The 18,936-nt window shown below is 53.4% G+C and overlaps 1 protein-coding gene and 1 pseudogene across 3 annotated transcripts; one reads left to right on the top strand and one right to left on the bottom strand.

Annotated features, from left to right (window-relative positions):
• Positions 1-6: 6 nt before the first annotated feature.
• MFGE8 (milk fat globule EGF and factor V/VIII domain containing) lies at positions 7-14,496 on the bottom strand. 2 transcript variants are annotated; one of them, XM_053581672.1, is made up of 9 exons: positions 14,326-14,496; positions 11,123-11,299; positions 10,711-10,842; positions 8,297-8,478; positions 8,020-8,175; positions 6,954-7,098; positions 2,481-2,665; positions 948-1,103; positions 7-824 (listed from the first exon to the last, which is right to left on the bottom strand). In XM_053581672.1, the coding sequence occupies exons 1-9, from the start codon at positions 14,396-14,398 to the stop codon at positions 687-689; spliced, it is 1,344 nt and encodes a 447-aa protein (XP_053437647.1). In that variant the 5' UTR covers positions 14,399-14,496; the 3' UTR covers positions 7-686. The 2 variants fall into 2 exon arrangements, with proteins under 2 accessions (XP_053437647.1, XP_053437648.1); XM_053581673.1 differs by lacking the exon at positions 11,123-11,299 and having other exon boundaries at positions 14,326-14,492.
• Positions 14,497-17,063: 2,567 nt separating this feature from the next.
• On the top strand, positions 17,064-18,323 carry LOC128579682 (actin-related protein 2/3 complex subunit 1B-like; annotated as a pseudogene). The gene has a single exon (XR_008378244.1). The product of XR_008378244.1 is annotated as an actin-related protein 2/3 complex subunit 1B-like (transcript).
• Positions 18,324-18,936: the final 613 nt, after the last annotated feature.

The following is an 18,936-nucleotide window of genomic DNA, read 5'->3' as shown; positions in this document are numbered from 1 at the left end:
CCAGGGTTCCCGTGAAGAATATAAATATATTTTAGAAGCTGCCTGTGCACTTCGGGGTGAAGAGCCAGCAGAGAGGGCCCCACGCCAGCCAGCCTGCCCACCTCCTCCGTGACCTGCCTCACATCTCTCCACAGACCCACCCAGCCCCCTCTGTCATGCTAGGCTCCAGGACAAGGGTCAAGAGAGGTCTCCAGGGAGATACGGGAAGCGTCTCAGGGACCAGGTGGCAGTGGCAAGAGTGGCAGCAGCATGCTCTTATCTCCAGCCTGGCATCTTGGGGCCTTCCTCACAGGAGTGGAATGTGTGTGGGAGAGGGACTGGGGAGGACACAGAGGCACTTCCAGAGTCAATCCAGAGCCTGGAATCAGGGGTCTGGAGGGTGCAGGGACCCCACAAGCCCTGTTCCACCCTTTCCTGTCCATCCCAGACCTACTCAATTCCTACAGTGACAAAGAAAACGGGCCAGATGAGGGCCCGTGCCAGGGGCACCAGCAGAGGAGGCAGAGGATGAGGGAGGGAGGGGTGACTGCCCTATGGCAGTGCCTCTGCAACCCCTCCCTCTCCTCAGCCCCAGAACCACTATAATCAGGGAGGGCCAAAGGGGCAGCAGGCTCACAGAAGGCAGGAAACCCAAGGAGGGCAGGTGGCCTCAGCAGCCCTTCTGGCCACTTGGGCCAGGCCTGCCACTAACAGCCCAGCAGCTCCAAGCGCAGGGTGATGCGATTATGCCAGGCCACGGGCAGGATGCGCACAAAGCGAGCCAGGATGGGCGTCTCAAACACGTTCTTCTTGTGAGAGTTGTTGTCTGAGTTGCCAGGGAAGATCTAAAAGCAGAGACAGTGTCAGGGGAGCCCCAGAGCCAGCCCCCCACCCCTCAAAATGCCAGGCCAAACTCCTCGGGAAGCAGGGAGGGACGGGGAAGGGAACGCAGCAATCCAGATGCCCACCTTGCTCTTGCCAGTCCTGGGATCCTTGTACTCAGTCCATGCCATGCCATCATTACTATAGGCCACCTTATAGGATGCCACATACTGGATGCTGCCAAAGTCACGGGCCCCCTGGGTGATGATGCCCGTCACTTCCCTCTGGGAGCCCAGATCGACCTACAGAAGAAAACAACCACATGTTTTTTGCTTGAACCCTCTCCAGGAAGGTAGAAAGACACAGGCACACTGGGGCATGAATTCTAGTTGTAGGAAAAGGTACTTTACATGGCTAAGCCTATTCTTCAGCTATAAATTAAGCATAAACAATGCCACCTACTTTGCCACACATGCCATGAGGCCCCTCACTGCAGCAGAGTTCATATTTCAGGGTTTAGACCCTGGCCAACCCTGCCTCAGACCTACACTGGGGTGTCCTGGGAAGAGGGACAAGGAAAGCTGTAACCTACAGGAGTATGTACTGCTCCAGAGGCCCCAGGGGCTGCCCACAGACCAGGGTGGCCCAAAAGGAGGCCAGACGCAGGCAGCTCCCCAGGAACCCAACTCCATGAGCGCTCAAAGGGCCCAGAAACAAGCCTCCTACCCCCAGCCCGACCACCAGGAACCCACCAGCTGCCTCTGGACAGGCAGTTCCGGGGTCTGGGTTGCAGACTCAATTCAATACCAACCAGCAAACAAGCCCCAGGCAAATCCTCATCCTTCCAGAGTTCAGTTTCCTTATCTATAAAATAAGCTCAGTTTTCCATGACTCTTGTGTTTCCCAGTATCAGTGAAGTACAAGGGCTGCCCCACGGGGTTCTTAGACATGAAGTCAGAGAACAGAACTCTGTGCTCAAGGGGAGAGGTCCCTGGTTCAGCGCCCATAGCAGTGGTTACAGCGCCAGCCACATACACTGAGGCTGGCGGGTTCAAATCCAGCCCAGGCCAGCAAAACAATGACAACTACAACAAAAAATAGCTGGGAGTTGTGGTGGTTACCTGTAGTCTCAAATAATTGGGAGGCTGAGGCAAGAGAATTGCTTGAGCCCAAGAGTATGAGGTTGCTGGGAGCTGTGACACCACAGAACTCTACTGAGGGCGACACAGTGAGACTGTCTCAAAAAAAGGGTAGGGGGGGCGGCGCCTGTGGCTCAAAGAGGTAGGGTGCCGGCCCCATATGCCAGAGGTAGTGGGTTCAAACCCAGCCCTGGCCAAAAACTGCAAAAAAAAAAACCCCACAAAAAAAAGGGTAGGGGGGAGAGGTCCCAAGATGCATGGGTCAGGTCTCCCTCCTTCGTCCTGCCATATTGTCCACAGACTGTGTTTTGTCAACCCTATGGCAACCGAAGGAGGTAGCTCTGCCCTTACACACACACACTCTGGGGGACCTTGGTGGAAGCAGGATCAGGACAAAAGTGGGTCAGATGAGAGGAAGAAAAAGAAAAGCCAAAGAAAAACATGCCTTTTTAGAAACTCTTTTGGGGAGAAGTCAAAGATATGGCAGCCCACCCAACCCCACCAACCCCAGCCCTACATAGGAAGAGGGGCCTGACCCACCTGCAACCACTCAGAGGCATTGTTGCTCGCAGCAGTCCAGGCATTGAACTTGCCCTGATAGTCCAGCCTTGCGTAGAAGGGGTACCAGCTGAAGGCCTGCACGCCCCAGGTCTTGTAGGTGCTGGAGGCCTTGAGCTGCTTGTCAAGGATGATGTTGTCCTTCAGGCCCAGGGGTTCGGAGCATCCTGCCAGCAAGGGGAGCTGTCACCCAGATCTAGGATCCACAGCTCCCAGTGATAAAAAGGGAAGAACTCTGTGGATCCTGATTAGCCCCTGGCATCCTCTTGGACACAGAAAGAAGCTCCATCTGCCTTGCACAGTCAAGTGTTCTGCTCCCTCTCTGCCTGCCCTGCTAGCACCTCTCTCAGCCAGCTGGGCTCAGCTCCCACCCCTCCCCTCTGCCTCACCCTAGACTTCACACCCACCAACCAATCCTTCTCTCTCTGAAGGAGGGAAGCCTCTGCTCCACCTCCTCCCACCCTCTTCCAAGGCCTGACCTACAAGGCACCTCCTCCAAGAAGCCTGCCACAACCACTTCACTTGGTCAGGACTCCTTTGTCTGGACTCCCTGCACACCCTCCATCAGTCCTATGGACAGCTCCTATCTACAGTTGTTCAGTGCTTATGTCAGTCATGTAATAATCTACCACGGGAACTACCTGAACAAAGTAAGAATTAGTAACCCCACGGCACACATAACCAAGGCTGAGGGACATTAAGCATCATGCTCAAGTCTCTCTCTCTCTCACACACACACACACACACACACACACACACACACACACACACACACAATGACATCATCAGCATTGCCTCTACCACCCACACACGCCACCCAGACCATGAGGGCTTGCCTGGTGGTCACCCCACAGTGGCCACGAAGCTATTCATGCCCTCTAGCAGCTTGAAGTCAGAGAACTGGGAGAAGTCCTGGAACTCAAGAACATTCCTTTATCAATCTTTCAACAGCCCTCCCCTTGAAGTGTCTCCCAGGGGGCCTGTGTATACTCAGCAAATGTTTCTGAGGTGTTATCACACAGGCCTATGAGGACTGGCCTTTGTCTCACTCAGGCCTGCCCCAAACAGGAATGTGCCGGGCCTGTTTTGCACTATTCTCTGCACCTGCATGTGGCCAGAACCGCTGGGGATGGGCAGAGACAGCACTCCCAAGAGAAGGGTGGTGTGCCTTCCATGGGCAGAACCCCTACTCCACAAGTGTCTGTCTCTGTGGGGAGTAGAGGATAGGAGGCAGTGGGCCTGGACAGCCACACTGCCATGCACAGCAGGTTACACTAAAGGACGCTTCTCAGCACTCGGGACACTTGCACCCTTGCCACTCCTGACATTTGCCTTCCAGATTGTGCTGCTGATGCCTGTCAATACCTGACCAGCCAGGGAATCCACCCTCCTCCCAAAACAGAGGCCACTGGGCTGAGAGCTGGGTGTCCCTTAGCTCCGGAACATGGGAGGCCTGGAGCAGCTTTGCAGAAGACGCCAATTCTGCAGGCCAGCTACAGATCATCTGCCTCTGGGTCACGCCCTCTCCCTCTGGGCCTCCCCAGGAAGTCAAATAGGTCAGGTAGGTCAGAAAGGCCAAGACTCTCAGCTCCAGCACTCTGAGAAGCCCCTTCCCCTCTCTGGGCCTAAGTCTCCCCATCTGTAACATGAGCTACGAGAGGGGTACCCCTCACAGACCACCTGGGGGTCTTGTTAAAATAAAGACTCTGTTTCAGCAGGTCTAGGGTAGGGCTAGAGTCTGCATTTCTAGACAGCTCCTAGGTGATGCTGACACTATACTTGCTGGTCCTCACCCACCAGCCTGCCCCTCAGCTGCAGGTTCCAACTCCAGCGGCTTCCTTCAATAGGCCCCAGGGCCTCTGCACTTACCAATTCCTGGCCTGGAATGCTCTACCCAAGTTCTTTATGTGGCTGGCTCTCCATCATTCAAGCCTCCACTCAAAGGCTATCCTGGCAAAGAAGTCCCTATGACAGCCCGTCCTTTACCACATCACCCTCAAACACAACACCCCACTTTTCTTCAGAGCTCCTTCTGCTCTCTGACCTTTAATCTGCTCCTTGCCTCATATCTACCTCCCTCAGTGGAATATAAGTTCCGCAAGGTCAAGAATCTCACCTGTATTGTTCCCTAGAGCCAACTACTCAAGGGGTGCTTTTTTTTTTTTTTTTTTTTTTTTTTGGTTTTTGGCCAGGGCTAGGTTTGAACCCGCCACCTCTGGCATATGGGACCGGCGCCCTACTCCTTGAGCCACAGGCGCCGCCCATGGGGTGCTTAATAAACACCTTCACAGGGCAGCGCCCATAGCTCTGTAGGTAGGGCACCAGCCACATATACCCAGGCTGGCAGGTTCAAACCCAGCCCAGGCTGCTAAACAACAATGACAAGTGCAACAAAAAAATAGCCGGGTGTTGTGGCAGGTGCCTGTAGTCCCAGCTACTTGGGAGGCTGAGGCAAGAGAATCACTTAAGCCCAAGAGTTTGAGGTTGCCGTGAGCTGTGATGCCACAGCACTCTACTGAGGGTGACAAAGTGAGACTCTGTCTCAATAAATAAATAAATAAATAAAAATTAATAAATAAAATAACACCTTCACAGATGTCTATGAAGTTAAATAATTAATTGATTACCAAAGACACCATGTCTGCCTGCAAAGAGGAATCCATCCTGTGGGTTCCTGGGTACATTCAGCTCTCAGCCCCCTCCCCACCCCCTCACCCCCCACCCCCCCCCACACACACACACAGACGTGCATGCACACATGAACACGCACGCGCACACACACACCAACATTCTCCCCAGTCAGCCGGAGTGCCTATCAGGAAAGGAGTCTGTCCAGACTTGAGAGAAGCAGCCAGGCCAGCTTTGCTTCCTGCATTTGCACCCTCAGTCATGGCCCTCTCTTGGCTGTAAGGGGAGCCAGCTGAGACAAAAGCATGTGGCAACTTTAACAACCAAAGACTTTAGGCTGAAACAGCACATGGTTAGGGACTCCCTCAGGTCTGAGAGAGTCGCACAAACCTGGCTCTTTCCTTTACCAGTTGGCTAAACTTCATTTTAGCAGAAGGCAGTCTTTCATTCCCCACTGAAACAATAAGACTCAAAAAGCAGTGAGCCTGCCAAAGAAGCACACCACCTTAGATTCAAACATTGCTCAGTGGTTACGGCGCCAGCCACATACACCAAGGCTGGTGGGTTTGAACCCAGCCCGGGCCAGCTCAACAACAATTACAACTGCAACAAAAAATAGCTGTGTGTTGTGGCGGGTGCCTATAGTCCCAGCTACTTGGGAGGCTGAGGCAAGAGACTCACTTAAGCCCAAGAGTTTGATGTTGCTGTGAGCTGTGATGCCACAGCACTCTACCCAGGGCAACACAGTGAGACTGTGTCTCAAAAAAAAAAAAACCAAGTTAAATCCAACCAGGCACAGAACTCAGCTCTGGGGGGCTATTCACTGGTGTCTGAAATGGGATGACAGGAACAGATAGCACAGATGAGAAAAGGGGACACAAGGGTAGGTCTGGGGTAAGACAAAAAAAAAGGCAGCAAGAGACCCCTCCACTCTGCAGCTTTGCCCAGCAAGCCTACAGTTCTACTTGTGGCCAGTATGTGGCACTGTGGCTGCACAGAGAGGGAAGTAGGCATCAGGTGAGAACTGGGCTGAGCAAGGCAGAATCCACAGCCCAAACCCTGCACCGTGGGGCCAGAAAAACTCACTTCTCCAATGGTGAAGTTTTCTCCTGACTCCCCAGAAAACCCATCCCTTTCTGATCCCCCATTTCTCCATCTAGGAACATCTTTGGCCTTGAACTCCTAGGTTCAAGCAGCCCTTGTACCTTGATCCTCCTGCCTCAACATCCCAAAGCACTAGCATCCCCTGCTCTGGGCCAGGGAATCTCTTTGGAAAGAGCAACAGGAAGCCCCAGCTCCAAGCTCCCTGATCCTAGAAGCCCCCATGTTTCTCTGAGAGCAGATTACAAGAAATTTGGCAGGTAAAGTGTTGGATGGGTGGGGTCAGAAGCCCCAGAGTTTCAATACCTAGCAGCTGTGTATCCTTAATAAATAGTTTATCTGTGTCTCAATTCATTCATTCACTCATTCATGAAACATGTATTGAGCCCTGTTCTAGGCACTGGGAATACTGCAGTGATCAAAACAAAGTCTCTGCCCTCATGAACATCTGCAAAACAGAACTAATGATATATGTTTTAGAAGCTATAAGACCCAACCAACATAAGCAAAAATACTTTGAAAACTAAAGTGATGTATTGTGTTTTTCTCTACTGACCAGAATGCCCAGGACCATCAGTCAGCCAACAACAGGTCTACAACAGCCAGATGATCCTCTAGTGTGAGCTTCCTGTGCAAGCCCAGATCCCCAGGCCTCACTGCTGCCCTACCCTGCTCAGCATGGCTGAGACAAGAGGGACAGGGAAGGCCACAGACCCCCACACTCACCATTCAACTCACAGCCAAGGAGCTCAAACCGCAGGGTGCAGGCGCGTTGGCAAAGCACAGGTAATAGCCTCACATACTGTGCCTCCACAGGGGTCTTAAATAGGTTGTACTTCAGGCCATTGTTGTCCACATTACCCATAAACACCTAGAAAGGAAGGGGAAGACTGAAAGGAATGGGTTCCCATGGGCAGTCCCCTTTTGCGGTTGCTTATCTTCCCCTCTAGACCTGAGAGGCAGAGGTGGGGCTGGGGGTGAAGAGGATTTAGCACAGCCAGCAGGGGCTAAGCAGCAGCCCTTCCTTTGGCCCCCCCACAGCCCCACCCTCAAAATGGATCCTCCTCCTCACACCTTCCTTGGTCATCACGGGGCCTATATCATGTTGTCTTTCACACAAGGTCATCCATAACCTATTGGAGGCCTCTGTGCAAAGCAGGAAAGGGCACTCCTTTCTCGAAATATTTTATTATGACAGTTTTCTGACAGAAGTCCACAAATGGACAATGTCTGCATTGTGAATGGTACCCATTTAGTAATGGCATCCTTGAACAGTATACAACCTATACAACTGTACATGGTAGCCCTGAAGGCTCAGAATGAAACCCAGCTCCACCACCACTACCACCCTCAAACAGGTTATCATACCATTTTGAGTCTTGCCATTCTCATCCATAAAGTGGGACTATCACTCATTACCACAAAACAATGGGCACAATCTGGGTTCCCAATTTCTGGAAATCAAGATGCACCTGAAGACCCACCGCAAGGCCAATCACCTAAAGTACTCTCACCTTGTTGGGGGTCCTAAGTCGGTGCTAAAACCCTAGACCAGGCCAGCACCTGTGGCTCAAAGGAGTAGGACGCCGGCCCCATATGCCAGAGGTGGTGGGTTCAAACCCAGCCTCGGCCAAAAACTGCAAAAAAAAAAAAACCCTAGACCAACAGTTCTCAATCTATGGGTCGCAACCCCTCTTAACCACATTAAAGGGTCGCGGCATTGGGAAGGTTGAGAACCACTGCCCTGGACAGTGCTGACCACAACCCTTCTTTAGGGCCCCAAAAGCCCCACCTTGTCTCCTAACGTCTCTGTATCCTGGATGACTGTGAATTTGTATCCATCAAGGCTGTAGGCCACCTTGAAGGTCTTCAGGTACTCAGGAGTACCCGCACGGCTGGCTCCCTGTGTCACCACACCCGTCACCCACATCTTCCGCAACAGGTTTACCTGGACCCAGGGTGAGAGAAAGGGTACCCTCATCTGTGTTCTTTCCAGTCAAGATGCAGGCACATTCATCTTCCCTTCTCCTCTCCCATATCCTCACCCCAAGGCCATCCCCTCTCCATACCTGGATCCAGGGGTTCTTATCGTAGTTGCTGGCCGTCCAGGCATTGACGATGCCTGTACGGTGCAGACGGGCAAGTTCTGGGCCCCAGCGCTGCAAACCCAAGAAGCCCAAGTACACAGATGAGGCAGAGATCTGGGAGTCAGCGATGGCGCCCCCCTCCATGCCCACCGGCGTGGCACATCCTGACAGGACGGAAAAGGCAGTTAGTGGTCACCCAAGCAGGTTCTAGGGCCCAGCTGGGACCCAGGGAATGAGAGGATAAGACCATGTGGCCTCTGCCAAGGACTGAGGCCCAGAGAGAATCTCAGTTCACCCAGAGTAGAGATCACAAAGGAACAATGTGAATGCCCAAGGGGAGGTACCAATGAAAGGTGCGTGGCAAGGTGTAGTGAGGAAGAGGAGGAAGGGGGGGCAGGGCAGAGTCATAGGGTGCTGGGACCCAGGCCACGATGCCACTCATGAGAGGTGGTGTCCTCTGCAGGCCGTGGTAGGTGGTCTCGCTCTTACAGAGCACTGAGCAGCAGTTATTCTAGTGTGAGGGTGGGACTGGTCAGGGAGAATACCATGTGACTCCTCTTCCTACCATCTCCACCCCACCAGGGAGAGTCACCATCCTCAGCTCAGCCCCTGGCTTCCCCTCGAGGGTGGCTTTGGGAGAAAGGGTACCTTGAACAGCAGTGAACATTGCACGCAAAGCAATAAACAAATCTACCTGGAGTTTTCTAGAATCCCAGTGGCAGGTATTCTCTGGGTAGGGCATAAATACCATTCTGTTTTCCCTCATGGTATATGTACCCTATCTTTGCACCATCCACCTGCAGGCCCTCACCCAGCCAGCCATTAGTGAACATGCCCCTGACCAATGCCCCCAACCCCTTCACGGTTATCCCAGCAGTGTGATCCCAGGGACTCACAACAGCTGCCAGGCCCTCCTACAGACAGTTTTGCTTTCCCTTTATGGATCTCCTCTTGATATAAGCCCGGGCCTTCCAGCTGCCAAGCAGAGAACCCAGGGACAAATCTATTCTTCCTCCCACACCCCCAGGCTCAGGCTGAGCTCAGTGCTGTCACACTCACATAGGGAAGAGAAGGTGCAGAGTGAGGCCAGACACCCCAGATCAGAGCCAGCCAGTGGCTGAGCAGAGATGTGACTCCAGTCTGCCTTCAAGACTCTCCTCACCTCCCCCACTACTCACAGCCCAAGGAACCCAAATGTATGTTCTTTAGGCCTGCGGGGTCCTTGGCTCTGAGGAAACATATCACATGACAAATAAGGAAGGGCTGCAAAGGTCCATCTCGGGCTTGGGCTTCCTTGTGCCTGTGTGGTCATCCTCTGCCCTCCTCCCCAGGTCAGATGGGTAATTCTAACTCAGGTTCACCATGGTTATCTGGGCACCCAGCACAATAATTTGCAGGCTCACCTGGCCCCACCTAGGTTCTGTCTGCCTTAGCAATCCCTTTCCCCCACATCCTTCCTCTAGTATTTTGAACCCATATAGCCTTAGCCCAGGGCCCAAGGGTCCTGCCTCCTCTGAGGAAAGGGCATCCCAGGCGTTTCAGCTGCTCTTCCCCTGGGCCCTCAGTCCCACCCAACTGGCTCCAGCTCTTCCTTCTCCTTCTGTGGGCCATCACTTGAAGGAGGGCAAGATGCTCATCTGGCCCTGCCCAAGATGCTCAGCCACTACCCGCTGGACTGCAGAACTGTGACTTCCCACACATACATATTCCACCCATCCCTGGGTCAGACTGTATCCCAGTGTGGCTAGGAATACAAGAGGGAGGGACTCTGGCTGGGCTAAGAGGGAAGGCAGAGTGGAGAACCGCTGTGGGCAATGTCAACTGGGCACCCCACCCAGGGCTGTTCTATGGCTGAGTGGATAACCAAGCAGGTCAAGCAGGGACAGCCACTCTGCATACCCAGGGCCTCTGACCAACTGACCATGAGGGGACAACCCAGCCTGCCTAGGCCTTCCCCTCCTTCCCAAACTCTGTGATGAGACCACACCTCAAACCCGGGCCAGGAACTATCAGTCAGTGAGGCCACGCCTGATTTACTGAGTTCATTTGGCCCCAAAATAATAAGAATACATTTGTTTTCCCCTCTTAGGTAAAGAAAAAAACCCAAGATTAACCCTAATGTTGTATGTCTGGCTCATGGTGACTCAGGAAATGGTACTCCCACGATATCAGGGTTGACCACAGACCCTCACTGTCCCACAGTGACATCAGGCCTGCCCTGCAATCCCAAGAGAGAGGGCCAGGTGGAAAGAAGCCTGTGGAGGGATAAGAGGACCCTCCCCACCACTTGGCCTAACTGAGGCTCTGTCCCTCCCTTGACCTCTCCAGAGGTGGCCCAGGCCACCAGGACTGTGGCTCAAGGTCTGCCCCAGAACTAGGTACCCCCAGATACTCACTCTCATCACAATGGGTGCCCACGTAACCCTGAGTACATATGCAGGCATACGGGGTGAAGACATCCCCTCGCCGATCGTCGCCAGTCACCCGGCATTCACCACCATTGTGGCATGGGTTTGGAGAACAGGGATCTGTGGACAGAGAAGCAGGTAAGATGAGCAGGTGATCAAGAAGGAGCTGGGGACAGAGGCAGAAGGTAGCAGGTAGGCCTAGCCCAACCATCCAAACTCAGCCCACCATCTCCTCCCTCCCCCAGTCTGCCTGATAGAGCCTGGGCCAGCCTGGTGCCAAGGAGGGGGATGTGTAGGAAAATGGGCCCAAATAAGGAAAGTGACCAGCTTTCCAAATGGCCTGGGGGCATCCAGAAAAAAGCCGCTGACAATGGGAGAGGTGTTGGGGACCACTGCCCACTTTGGGAGGGGCTAGAAGTTTGGGGTGTGAAGAGGAAGCCCAGGGCAGGATTCTTCTCAGTCTCGTTGCAAATGAGGCCCGTGAAGCCTTCGAGGCAGAAGCAGTGGAAGGAGGCATTGTCCCGGCCCACCATGCAGGTTCCACCATTCAGGCAGGGGCTGGAGTCACAGAGGTCACCTGCAACGGCAGCCCTCACTCAGAAACAACATGGCGATCACTCAGTAACATTTGCGGGGCCAATATGTGGGTGCTGAGTCCCTGAGATAGAGAAATCAGGAGCAGCCCAGGCCTCAAGAAGCTAAAGGGAAAGAAGCAGAAAGTCAACAGAGGAGGAAGAGGTGCCGGAAGAGCTGCACAGATGGCCACTATAGATCTGATTTCCAAGGAGATAGAAATTTTGCAGAGAAGGGGAGATTTGACTGGGTCTAAAAGACAGAGTGGAAAGGTACCAGGCTGGGGAATAAGGAAAGAACGTTCTAAGAAAAGCAGAAGAAGAAACAGTATGTTGGAGAACAGTGAGATGTGGCTGTTAGGGTAGGTTGGGGGCAGACTGCAAGGGACCTATCTAATGACAAGTTTCGATATTTCGCCCTGCAGACCAGTAGCCCTTTTTTTTTTTTTTTTTGAGACAGAGTCTCACTTTGTCGCCCTCAGTAGAGTGCCATGGGGTCACAGCTCACGGCAACCTCCAACTCTTGGGCTTAGGCCATTCTCTTGCCTCAGCCTCCTGAGCAGCTGGGACTATAGGTGCCCACCACAACACCCAGCTATTTTTTGTTGCAGTTTTGGCTGGGGCTGGGTTTGAACCCGCCACCCCTGGTTTATTGGGCCGGGGCCCTATTCACTGAGCCACAAGGCGGCACCTAGACCAGTAGCTTTTAACCTTGCTTCACAGTCTCTTCACCATTGTTGGGGGTGAGGGCAAAAGAAACATAGAAGATCTCCAGTGTGAGGTGGGAGTGGGGAAGCCAGTACCAATTCTGAGAAGGAGAAGGTTGAAAGGCCAGGCACAGATGCTAATGGCTCCCCTGGGGTACAGAGGGTCTGTTTGCTGCAGACATATCCCTGTGACTTCAGGGTGGAAATCCCCTCAAGAGAGCAGAGGGGGCTTGGCGCCTGTAGCTCAAGTGGCTAAGGTGCCAGCTACATACACCAGAGCTGGTGGGTTCAAATCAGGCCCGGGCCTGTCAAACAATGACCACTACAACCAAAAAATAGCCAGGCATTGTGGCAGGCACCTGCAGTCCCACCTACTTGGGAGGCTGAGGCAAGGGAATCTCTTAAGCCCGGGAGTTGGAGGTTGCTGTGAGCTGTGACACCACAACACTCTACCCAGGGCGATAGCTTGAGGCTCTGCCTCAAAAAAAAAAAAAAGGCAGAGGAGGAAGGCAAGTCAGCACAGAGGGCTATAGGAAGAGGTGGGGGAGGAGTGCTGGGGAGACCACCAAGGCTTCTAGATGGAGGCCTGAGTGACAGATGTGCACCATCAGTCCCGAACCAGAGCACAGGAGCAGGCTGGGGCCAAACTGCATGTACAGCAGCCAAGCGGCTCCCAAATTCTATCCCCATCCCCATGCCCATAAGAAAGGAGTCCCTTGAAGGTGGGTTCCTGGCCCATTCCCTCAGAAGCCCACCTTACCCCAGCCCATCGGCAGTCCCTTGCCTCTGGTACCAACCAGTGAACCACAGTCTACAGGGTGGGCAGGGTCCAAGGAGTGTCTTCTAGCTGTCCTTAGCACCCAACACCCAAATCCTTTATTTGGACTAAGGCACGAGAGAAACCTTTTTTCCTCCTGTCCTGAAATCCCAAAGTCCCCACACAGCCCACTAGCTCCAAGGAAGGCAAACCATTAATGAGCCCTCAGAGTTCCACCGCAGTGGACAGGGCCTCAGGAGCTTAAGGCAGCTCCCAGCAGGCTGTTAGTCACTGGCTCTAAATAGCAGCTTAATCTCCACCTCTGACCTGGCCAGCAGCAGGCAATGGCAGACAGAGGCTGGGGAATGGACTCTTCCTCCCCCTCCCAACCATACTGGCCCCCTATATTGTCCCAGGGCAAAATGAGCCAGTGGGGAAAAGGGGAGATGAAAGGTGTCGCCCACCTGGCCAGGCCTAGGTGAAGGGACTGGCTCACGTCTGTAAGACAGCCATGGTGCTTCTCTTTCCCAGGAAAAGTCAGATCACTCAAAACCACCTTCGGGACTCAAGGGTCCTACTTTTTGGGAGACTTACCCCTGGGACATTTGACCAAGGCTCAGGTGGAGGGGACAGAAAGTAGGAGTAGAAAGGGACTGTGAAAACCCACCCCTTCAGGGTGGCTGCTAAGGACCAGCACCTCCCGTGTGCGGGGGGCTTGGAGCACTCTCAAGAGTTCAACTCCAGCCACGGGGGGCCACAGAACAGTTAAGTGCTGGGGCCCAATTGTGGCCTCCCTCGCTTCAGTCTGTCCCATTTCTACCGAAAAACTGATGGCGAGGCTGACTGACCGCCCCTCAAAGCGCGCCGCTTCCCCAGCGCCCCTCGGTGACCGGCACGGGAATCCCCACGTCCAGCCCCAGGAGGCCAGCGGCGGGGGAGGACCCGGGAAGATACACAGTCTCCAAGGCCGCGGCAGGGAGGGATCGGACCGCCCCGCCCGCAGGCAGCCCTAGTCCAAGCTCCTCCCAACCTAAGCCCCTCTGGGCCCCACCTAGAGCCCGCGTGCCTTCCACCGACGCCCCCAGCCCTCCCCTTAGCTGGCCAGGCACAGACAGGAGGGGTCGCAAAAGTCCAATGAACTGTCCAGCCGTTGAAAGTTGGCTTTAGAAAATTTGTGAACACAAGAGTCCTACAATCTTCCAGTGGAAGGGGTTCTAGAGTCAAACACCGCTCCACGGCTTCATTGTACAGAGGGGAAAAGAGAGGTCCGACACAGCGGATTCCTTTGTTATGTGTAAGCCGCATCCCTGGGGAGAGCAGGGCTGTCACCCTGGGTCCCAAGCCCCCGCCCAACGCGCCAGCCTCCATCACGGCCCCAAAACCCGGCGCGGGACAGCAGTGAAGGCCGCGCACTCCCAACCCCTCCGGAGGCTGCGGTAGAAGTGGCCCCTCCGCGCGGCTCTGTAGCTCCGGCCAAGTTTGTCCGCAACGGAGGCGGCGGGAGGCGCCCGCGAACTTCCGAACGGCGCAGAGGAGGGGCAAGCGTGTGGCGGCGCGGCGCACTCACCGGGGGCGGCCCGGAGGCCCGAGGCGCAGAACAGCGCGCAGCACAGCGCGGCCAGCAGGCGGGTGCCCGGCATGCTGCGGAGCACTGGGTGCGGGCGCAGGGAGGGAGCGCCCGGCTCTTCAGACTACGGAGTTTTCGCTGCTTCGTCTCCGGGGCCGGAATAAATCCCACAGCTCAGCACCGCCCACCCTCCGTGTGCCCCGCCCAGGCCTGCGGGAGGCGGCCCCGGGGCGGGGCCCGGCGGCCTGGGAGGGAACCCGCCGAAAGGAATGGAAGGGTCAGCGGCATCCGTCTCTCACCTCTGCATCGGGCCGGGTCCCTGGTCCTGAGTAGATTGGGCCAGGAAGGGCTCAGAAGGAGTTAAAGAGATTTTTTTTTAGATTTAAGCAAAGATGGTAAACCTTATTCATAATCAGAGAAATGCAAATTAAGACTCCAAGGGGTACCATGTTTCACTTTTCAAGTAGACAATTTACCAAGATGTTAACACGGGCGGCTGGAGGCTGTGCGGACAGGTCCAAACATGCTTTGTGGAAGAGCTATACATTGGCTCGACTTCTCTAGAGAGCTATTTGGTAATACCTGTCAAATAGCAGACAAATGCTGACACCGTGAGACCTTACAGGTATTCATTTTACAGACATATGTACAAAAGTGTCATAGCAGCACGGTTAGCGGCGCCTGTGGCTCAGTGAGTAAGGCGCCAGCCCCATATACGGAGGATGGCGGGTTCAAACCCAGCCCCAGCCAAACTACAACAAAAAAATAGCCGGACGTTGTGGTGGGCGCCTGTAGTCCCAGCTGCTCGGGAGGCTGAGGCAAGAGAATCACGTAAGCCCAAGAGCTGGGGGTTGCTGTGAGCCGTGTGACGCCACGGCACTCTACCGAGGGCAGTAAAGTGAGACTCTGTCTCTACCAAAAAAAAAGAAATAGTAAAAGACTAAAAAACTAATTGGAAAACTTTTTCTGTGAAGGACCAAGTAGAAAATATTTTAGGATTTGTAGGACATAAGGTCTCTGTGGCAACTATTCACCTGTGCCCTGGTAGCAGGAAAGGAGCCATCCACAATAAAATATATAAGGAAATGGGCTCATGGTTGCTTAAAAGGAGGGAAACCAGAGTGAGTCTGTCACAGTTGACTATTTACTAAGTGATTCTTTTTTATCGTGTGCAAATACTACAGTTTACTAGTCAGACTAGCAAACAAACAAAAAAAAAAAGAACAGTCACACATCTCCCCTACTGGCTAGGTTGAGACTTAGATTGGGAGATTGGAACTAGAGTCCATTGGCAGAAGGCCCTTCTTTGAAACTATTCAGAAGGGGGCGGTGCCTGTGGCTCAGTGAGTAGGGCGCAGGCCCCATATGCCAAGGGTGGCGGGTTCAAACCCAGCCCCAGCCAAACTGCAACAAAAAAAATAGCCGGGCGTTGTGGCAGACGCCTGTAGTCCCAGCTCAGGAGGCTGAGGCAAGAGAATCGCAGAAGCCCAAGAGTTAGAGGTTGCTGTGAGCTGTGTGAGGCCAGGGCACTCTACCCGAGGGCGGTACAGTGAGACTCTGTCTCTACAAAAAAAAAAAGAAACTGTTCAGAAGGGAGAAAACTAGTCCAATCAACTTGGTCATCACAAAAATACTATTAGATAATATCTAACAGCCCTTCATGATGAGATACTCAATAAACTAGGAGTAAAAGGGAGCTTCCTGGCTTGGCGCCTGCGGAGCTGATGGATTCAAACAGGGCCTGTCAAACAACAATGACAACTACAACCAAAAAAAATAGCCAGGCGTTGTGGCAGGTGCCTATAGTTCCAGCTATTGGGAGGCTGAGGCAAGAGAATTGCTTAAGCCAAGAGTTTGATATTGCTGTGAACTGTGACGCCACCCAGGGCGACATAATGAGAGATTCTGTCTCATATTAAAAAAACAAAATAAAAAGGGAGTTTCCTCAGCCTGATTTTTAAAAATCTATGGAAAAACCCACAGCTAATGTCATACTTAATGGTTACCTTAAAATCAGGAAGAAGACAAGGCAGTCTCCTCTTGTCACTTTTATTCAACACTGTACTGAAGGTTCTAGCCAAAACCATTAGGCGAAAAACAAAATGCAGATTGGAAAGGAGGAAGTAAAACTGTATCTCTCACCTCAGCATCCGGCCAGTTTCCCAGATGATGTGGTCTTGTATGGTAAAAAAAAAAAACCCTGGGCGGCGCCTGTGGCTCAGTGAGTAGGGCGCCAGCCCCATATGCCGAGGGTGGCGGGTTCAAACCCAGCCCCGGCCAAACTGCAACCAAAAAATAGCCGGGCGTTGTGGCGGGCGCCTGTAGTCCCAGCTGCTCGGGAGGCTGAGGCAGGAGAATCGCGTAAGCCCAGGAGTTGGAGGTTGCTGTGAGCCGTGTGACGCCACGGCTCTCTACCCGAGGGCGGTACAGTGAGACTCTGTCTCTACCAAAAAAAAAAAAAAAAAAAAAACCCTAAAGAATACGCAGAGAGAGAGACAACTATTAAAGGATTAAAGGTAATAAATGCATTAAGCAAGGTTACAGGATATATGCTATACAAAAATCAGTTGTATTTCTTTTTTCTTTGGTTTTTTTTTTTTTTTTTTTTGCAGTTTTTGGCCAGGGCTGGGTTCGAACCTGCCACCTCCGGCATATGGGGCCATTGCCCCACTCCACTGAGCCACAGGCACCACCCTTGTATTTCTTATATTAGAAATGGATAATCCTGAGATGACTGCCCAGAGTCCGCGGCTGAAGATCCTGCAGGAGCCAAGTGGCCATGGCCTACCACAGCTTCCTGGTGGAGCCTATCAGCTGCCATGCCTGGAACAAGGACCGCACCCAAACTGCCATCTGCTCAAACAACCATGAAGTGCACATCTATGAGAAGAGTGGGGCCAAGTGGACCAAGGTGCATGAGCTCAAGGAGCACAATAGGCAGGTGACAGGCTTCGACTGGGCTCCTGAGAGTAACCGCATTGTGACCTGTGGCACAGACCGCAATGCCTACGTGTGGACACTGAAGGGCCGCACATGGAAGCCTACCCTGGTCATCCTGTGGATTAACAGGGCTGCCCGCTGTGTGCGCTGGGCCCCCAATGAGAACAAATTTGCTGTGGGCAGTGGCTCCCGTATCATCTCCATCTGTTATTTTGAGCAGGAGAATGACTGGTGGGTGTGTAAGCACATCAAGAAGCCCATCCGCTCCACTGTTCTAAGCCTAGACTGGCACCCCAACAATGTGCTCCTGGCTGCAGGCTCCTGTGACTTCAAGTGCCGGATCTTCTCAGCCTACATCAAGGATGTGGAGGAGAGGCCGGCACCCATACAATGGGGCTCCAAGATGCCCTTTGGGGAGCTGATGTTTGAATCCAGCAGCAGCTGTGGCTGGGTGCATGGCGTCTGCTTCTCAGCCAGCTGGAGCTGTGTGGCCTGGGTCAGTCATGACAGCACTGTGTGCCTGGCTGATGCCGACAAGAAGATGGTCGTTGCAACCCTGGCCTCTGAAATGCTGCCACTGCTGGCACTGACCTTCATCACAGAAAACAGCCTGGTGGCAGCGGGCCACGACTGCTTCCCGGTGCTCTTTACCTACGATGGCACAGCATCTGATGGACGCTGAGCTTCGGTGGGCGGCTGGACGTGCCCAAGCAGAGGGGCTTGACCGCCCATGAACACTTCCAGAACCTAGACAAGAAGGCAAGCTTGGAGGGTGGCGCATCCTCGGGTGCTGGCCTGGACTCACTGCACAAGAACAGTGTCAGCCAGATCTTGGTGCTCAGGGGGGCAAGGCCAAGTGCTCACAATTCCGCACCACTGGCATGGATGGCGGCATGAGCATCTGGGATGTGAAGAGCTTGGAGTCAGCCTTGAAAGACCTCAAGATCAGATGACCCATGAGGAATATGTTGCCTTCATCCCAGCTGCTGGGGAAGTGGGGAGAGGGGAACAGGAAGATTAGGGTTGCTTTGCTGAATGTTTCTAGGGTACTAGTATAGGTCACTATAGGGGCTGCTCCTTAAAAGGGAAGGAGACAGGCCTGGAGCAGGGGCTTTGCAGATATCTTACCTAGTCAAAGAACATGTGCCTTTTTTTTTGCAGTTTCTGGCCGGAGCTGGGTTTGAACCCATCACCTCCAGCATATGGGGCCAGTGCCCTACTCCTTTGAGCCACAGGTGCTGCCCATGCCTTTTTCTTAAATGCTTTCATTTATTGTAAAAAATACCCTCAGAGCACTATGCTGGTCATTAATTGCTTCAAAACATGGAGGTAATAAAAATGCAGTGGTGGAAAAAAAAAAAAGAAAAGAAATGGATAATCCAAAATGTAATTAAGAAAACAATCCCGGGCGGTGCCTGTGGCTCAGTCGGTAGGGTGCCGGCACCATATACCCAGGGTGGCGGGTTCAAACCCGGCCCCGGCTGAACTGCAACCAAAAAATAGCTGAGCGTTGTGGCGGGCACCTGTACTCTCAGCTACTCGGGAGGCTGAGGCAAGAGAATCGCTTAAGCCCAGGAGTTGGAGGTTGCTGTGAGCTGTGTGATGCCATGGCACTCTACCGAGGGCCATAAAGTGAGACTCTGTCTCTACAAATAAAAAAAAAAGAAAGAA

The sequence above is a fragment of the Nycticebus coucang genome, chromosome 2, assembly GCF_027406575.1.
Source record: "Nycticebus coucang isolate mNycCou1 chromosome 2, mNycCou1.pri, whole genome shotgun sequence".
NCBI classification, from domain to species: domain Eukaryota; kingdom Metazoa; phylum Chordata; class Mammalia; order Primates; family Lorisidae; genus Nycticebus; species Nycticebus coucang.
The sequence above is the reverse complement of the archived record's forward strand: the minus strand, read 5'-3'. Positions and strand labels throughout refer to the sequence as shown.

Coding starts and splice junctions, on each gene's coding strand:
- MFGE8 (XM_053581672.1), bottom strand. CDS start 14,398: ATGCCGGGCACCCGCCTGCTGGCCGCGCTGTGCTGCGCGCTGTTCTGC. Junction 8,479..10,710: donor GGGCACCCATTGTGATGAGA/GTGAGTATCTGG, acceptor CCGTCCTGTCAG/GATGTGCCACGCCGGTGGGC. Junction 825..947: donor CCAGGACTGGCAAGAGCAAG/GTGGGCATCTGG, acceptor CTCTGCTTTTAG/ATCTTCCCTGGCAACTCAGA.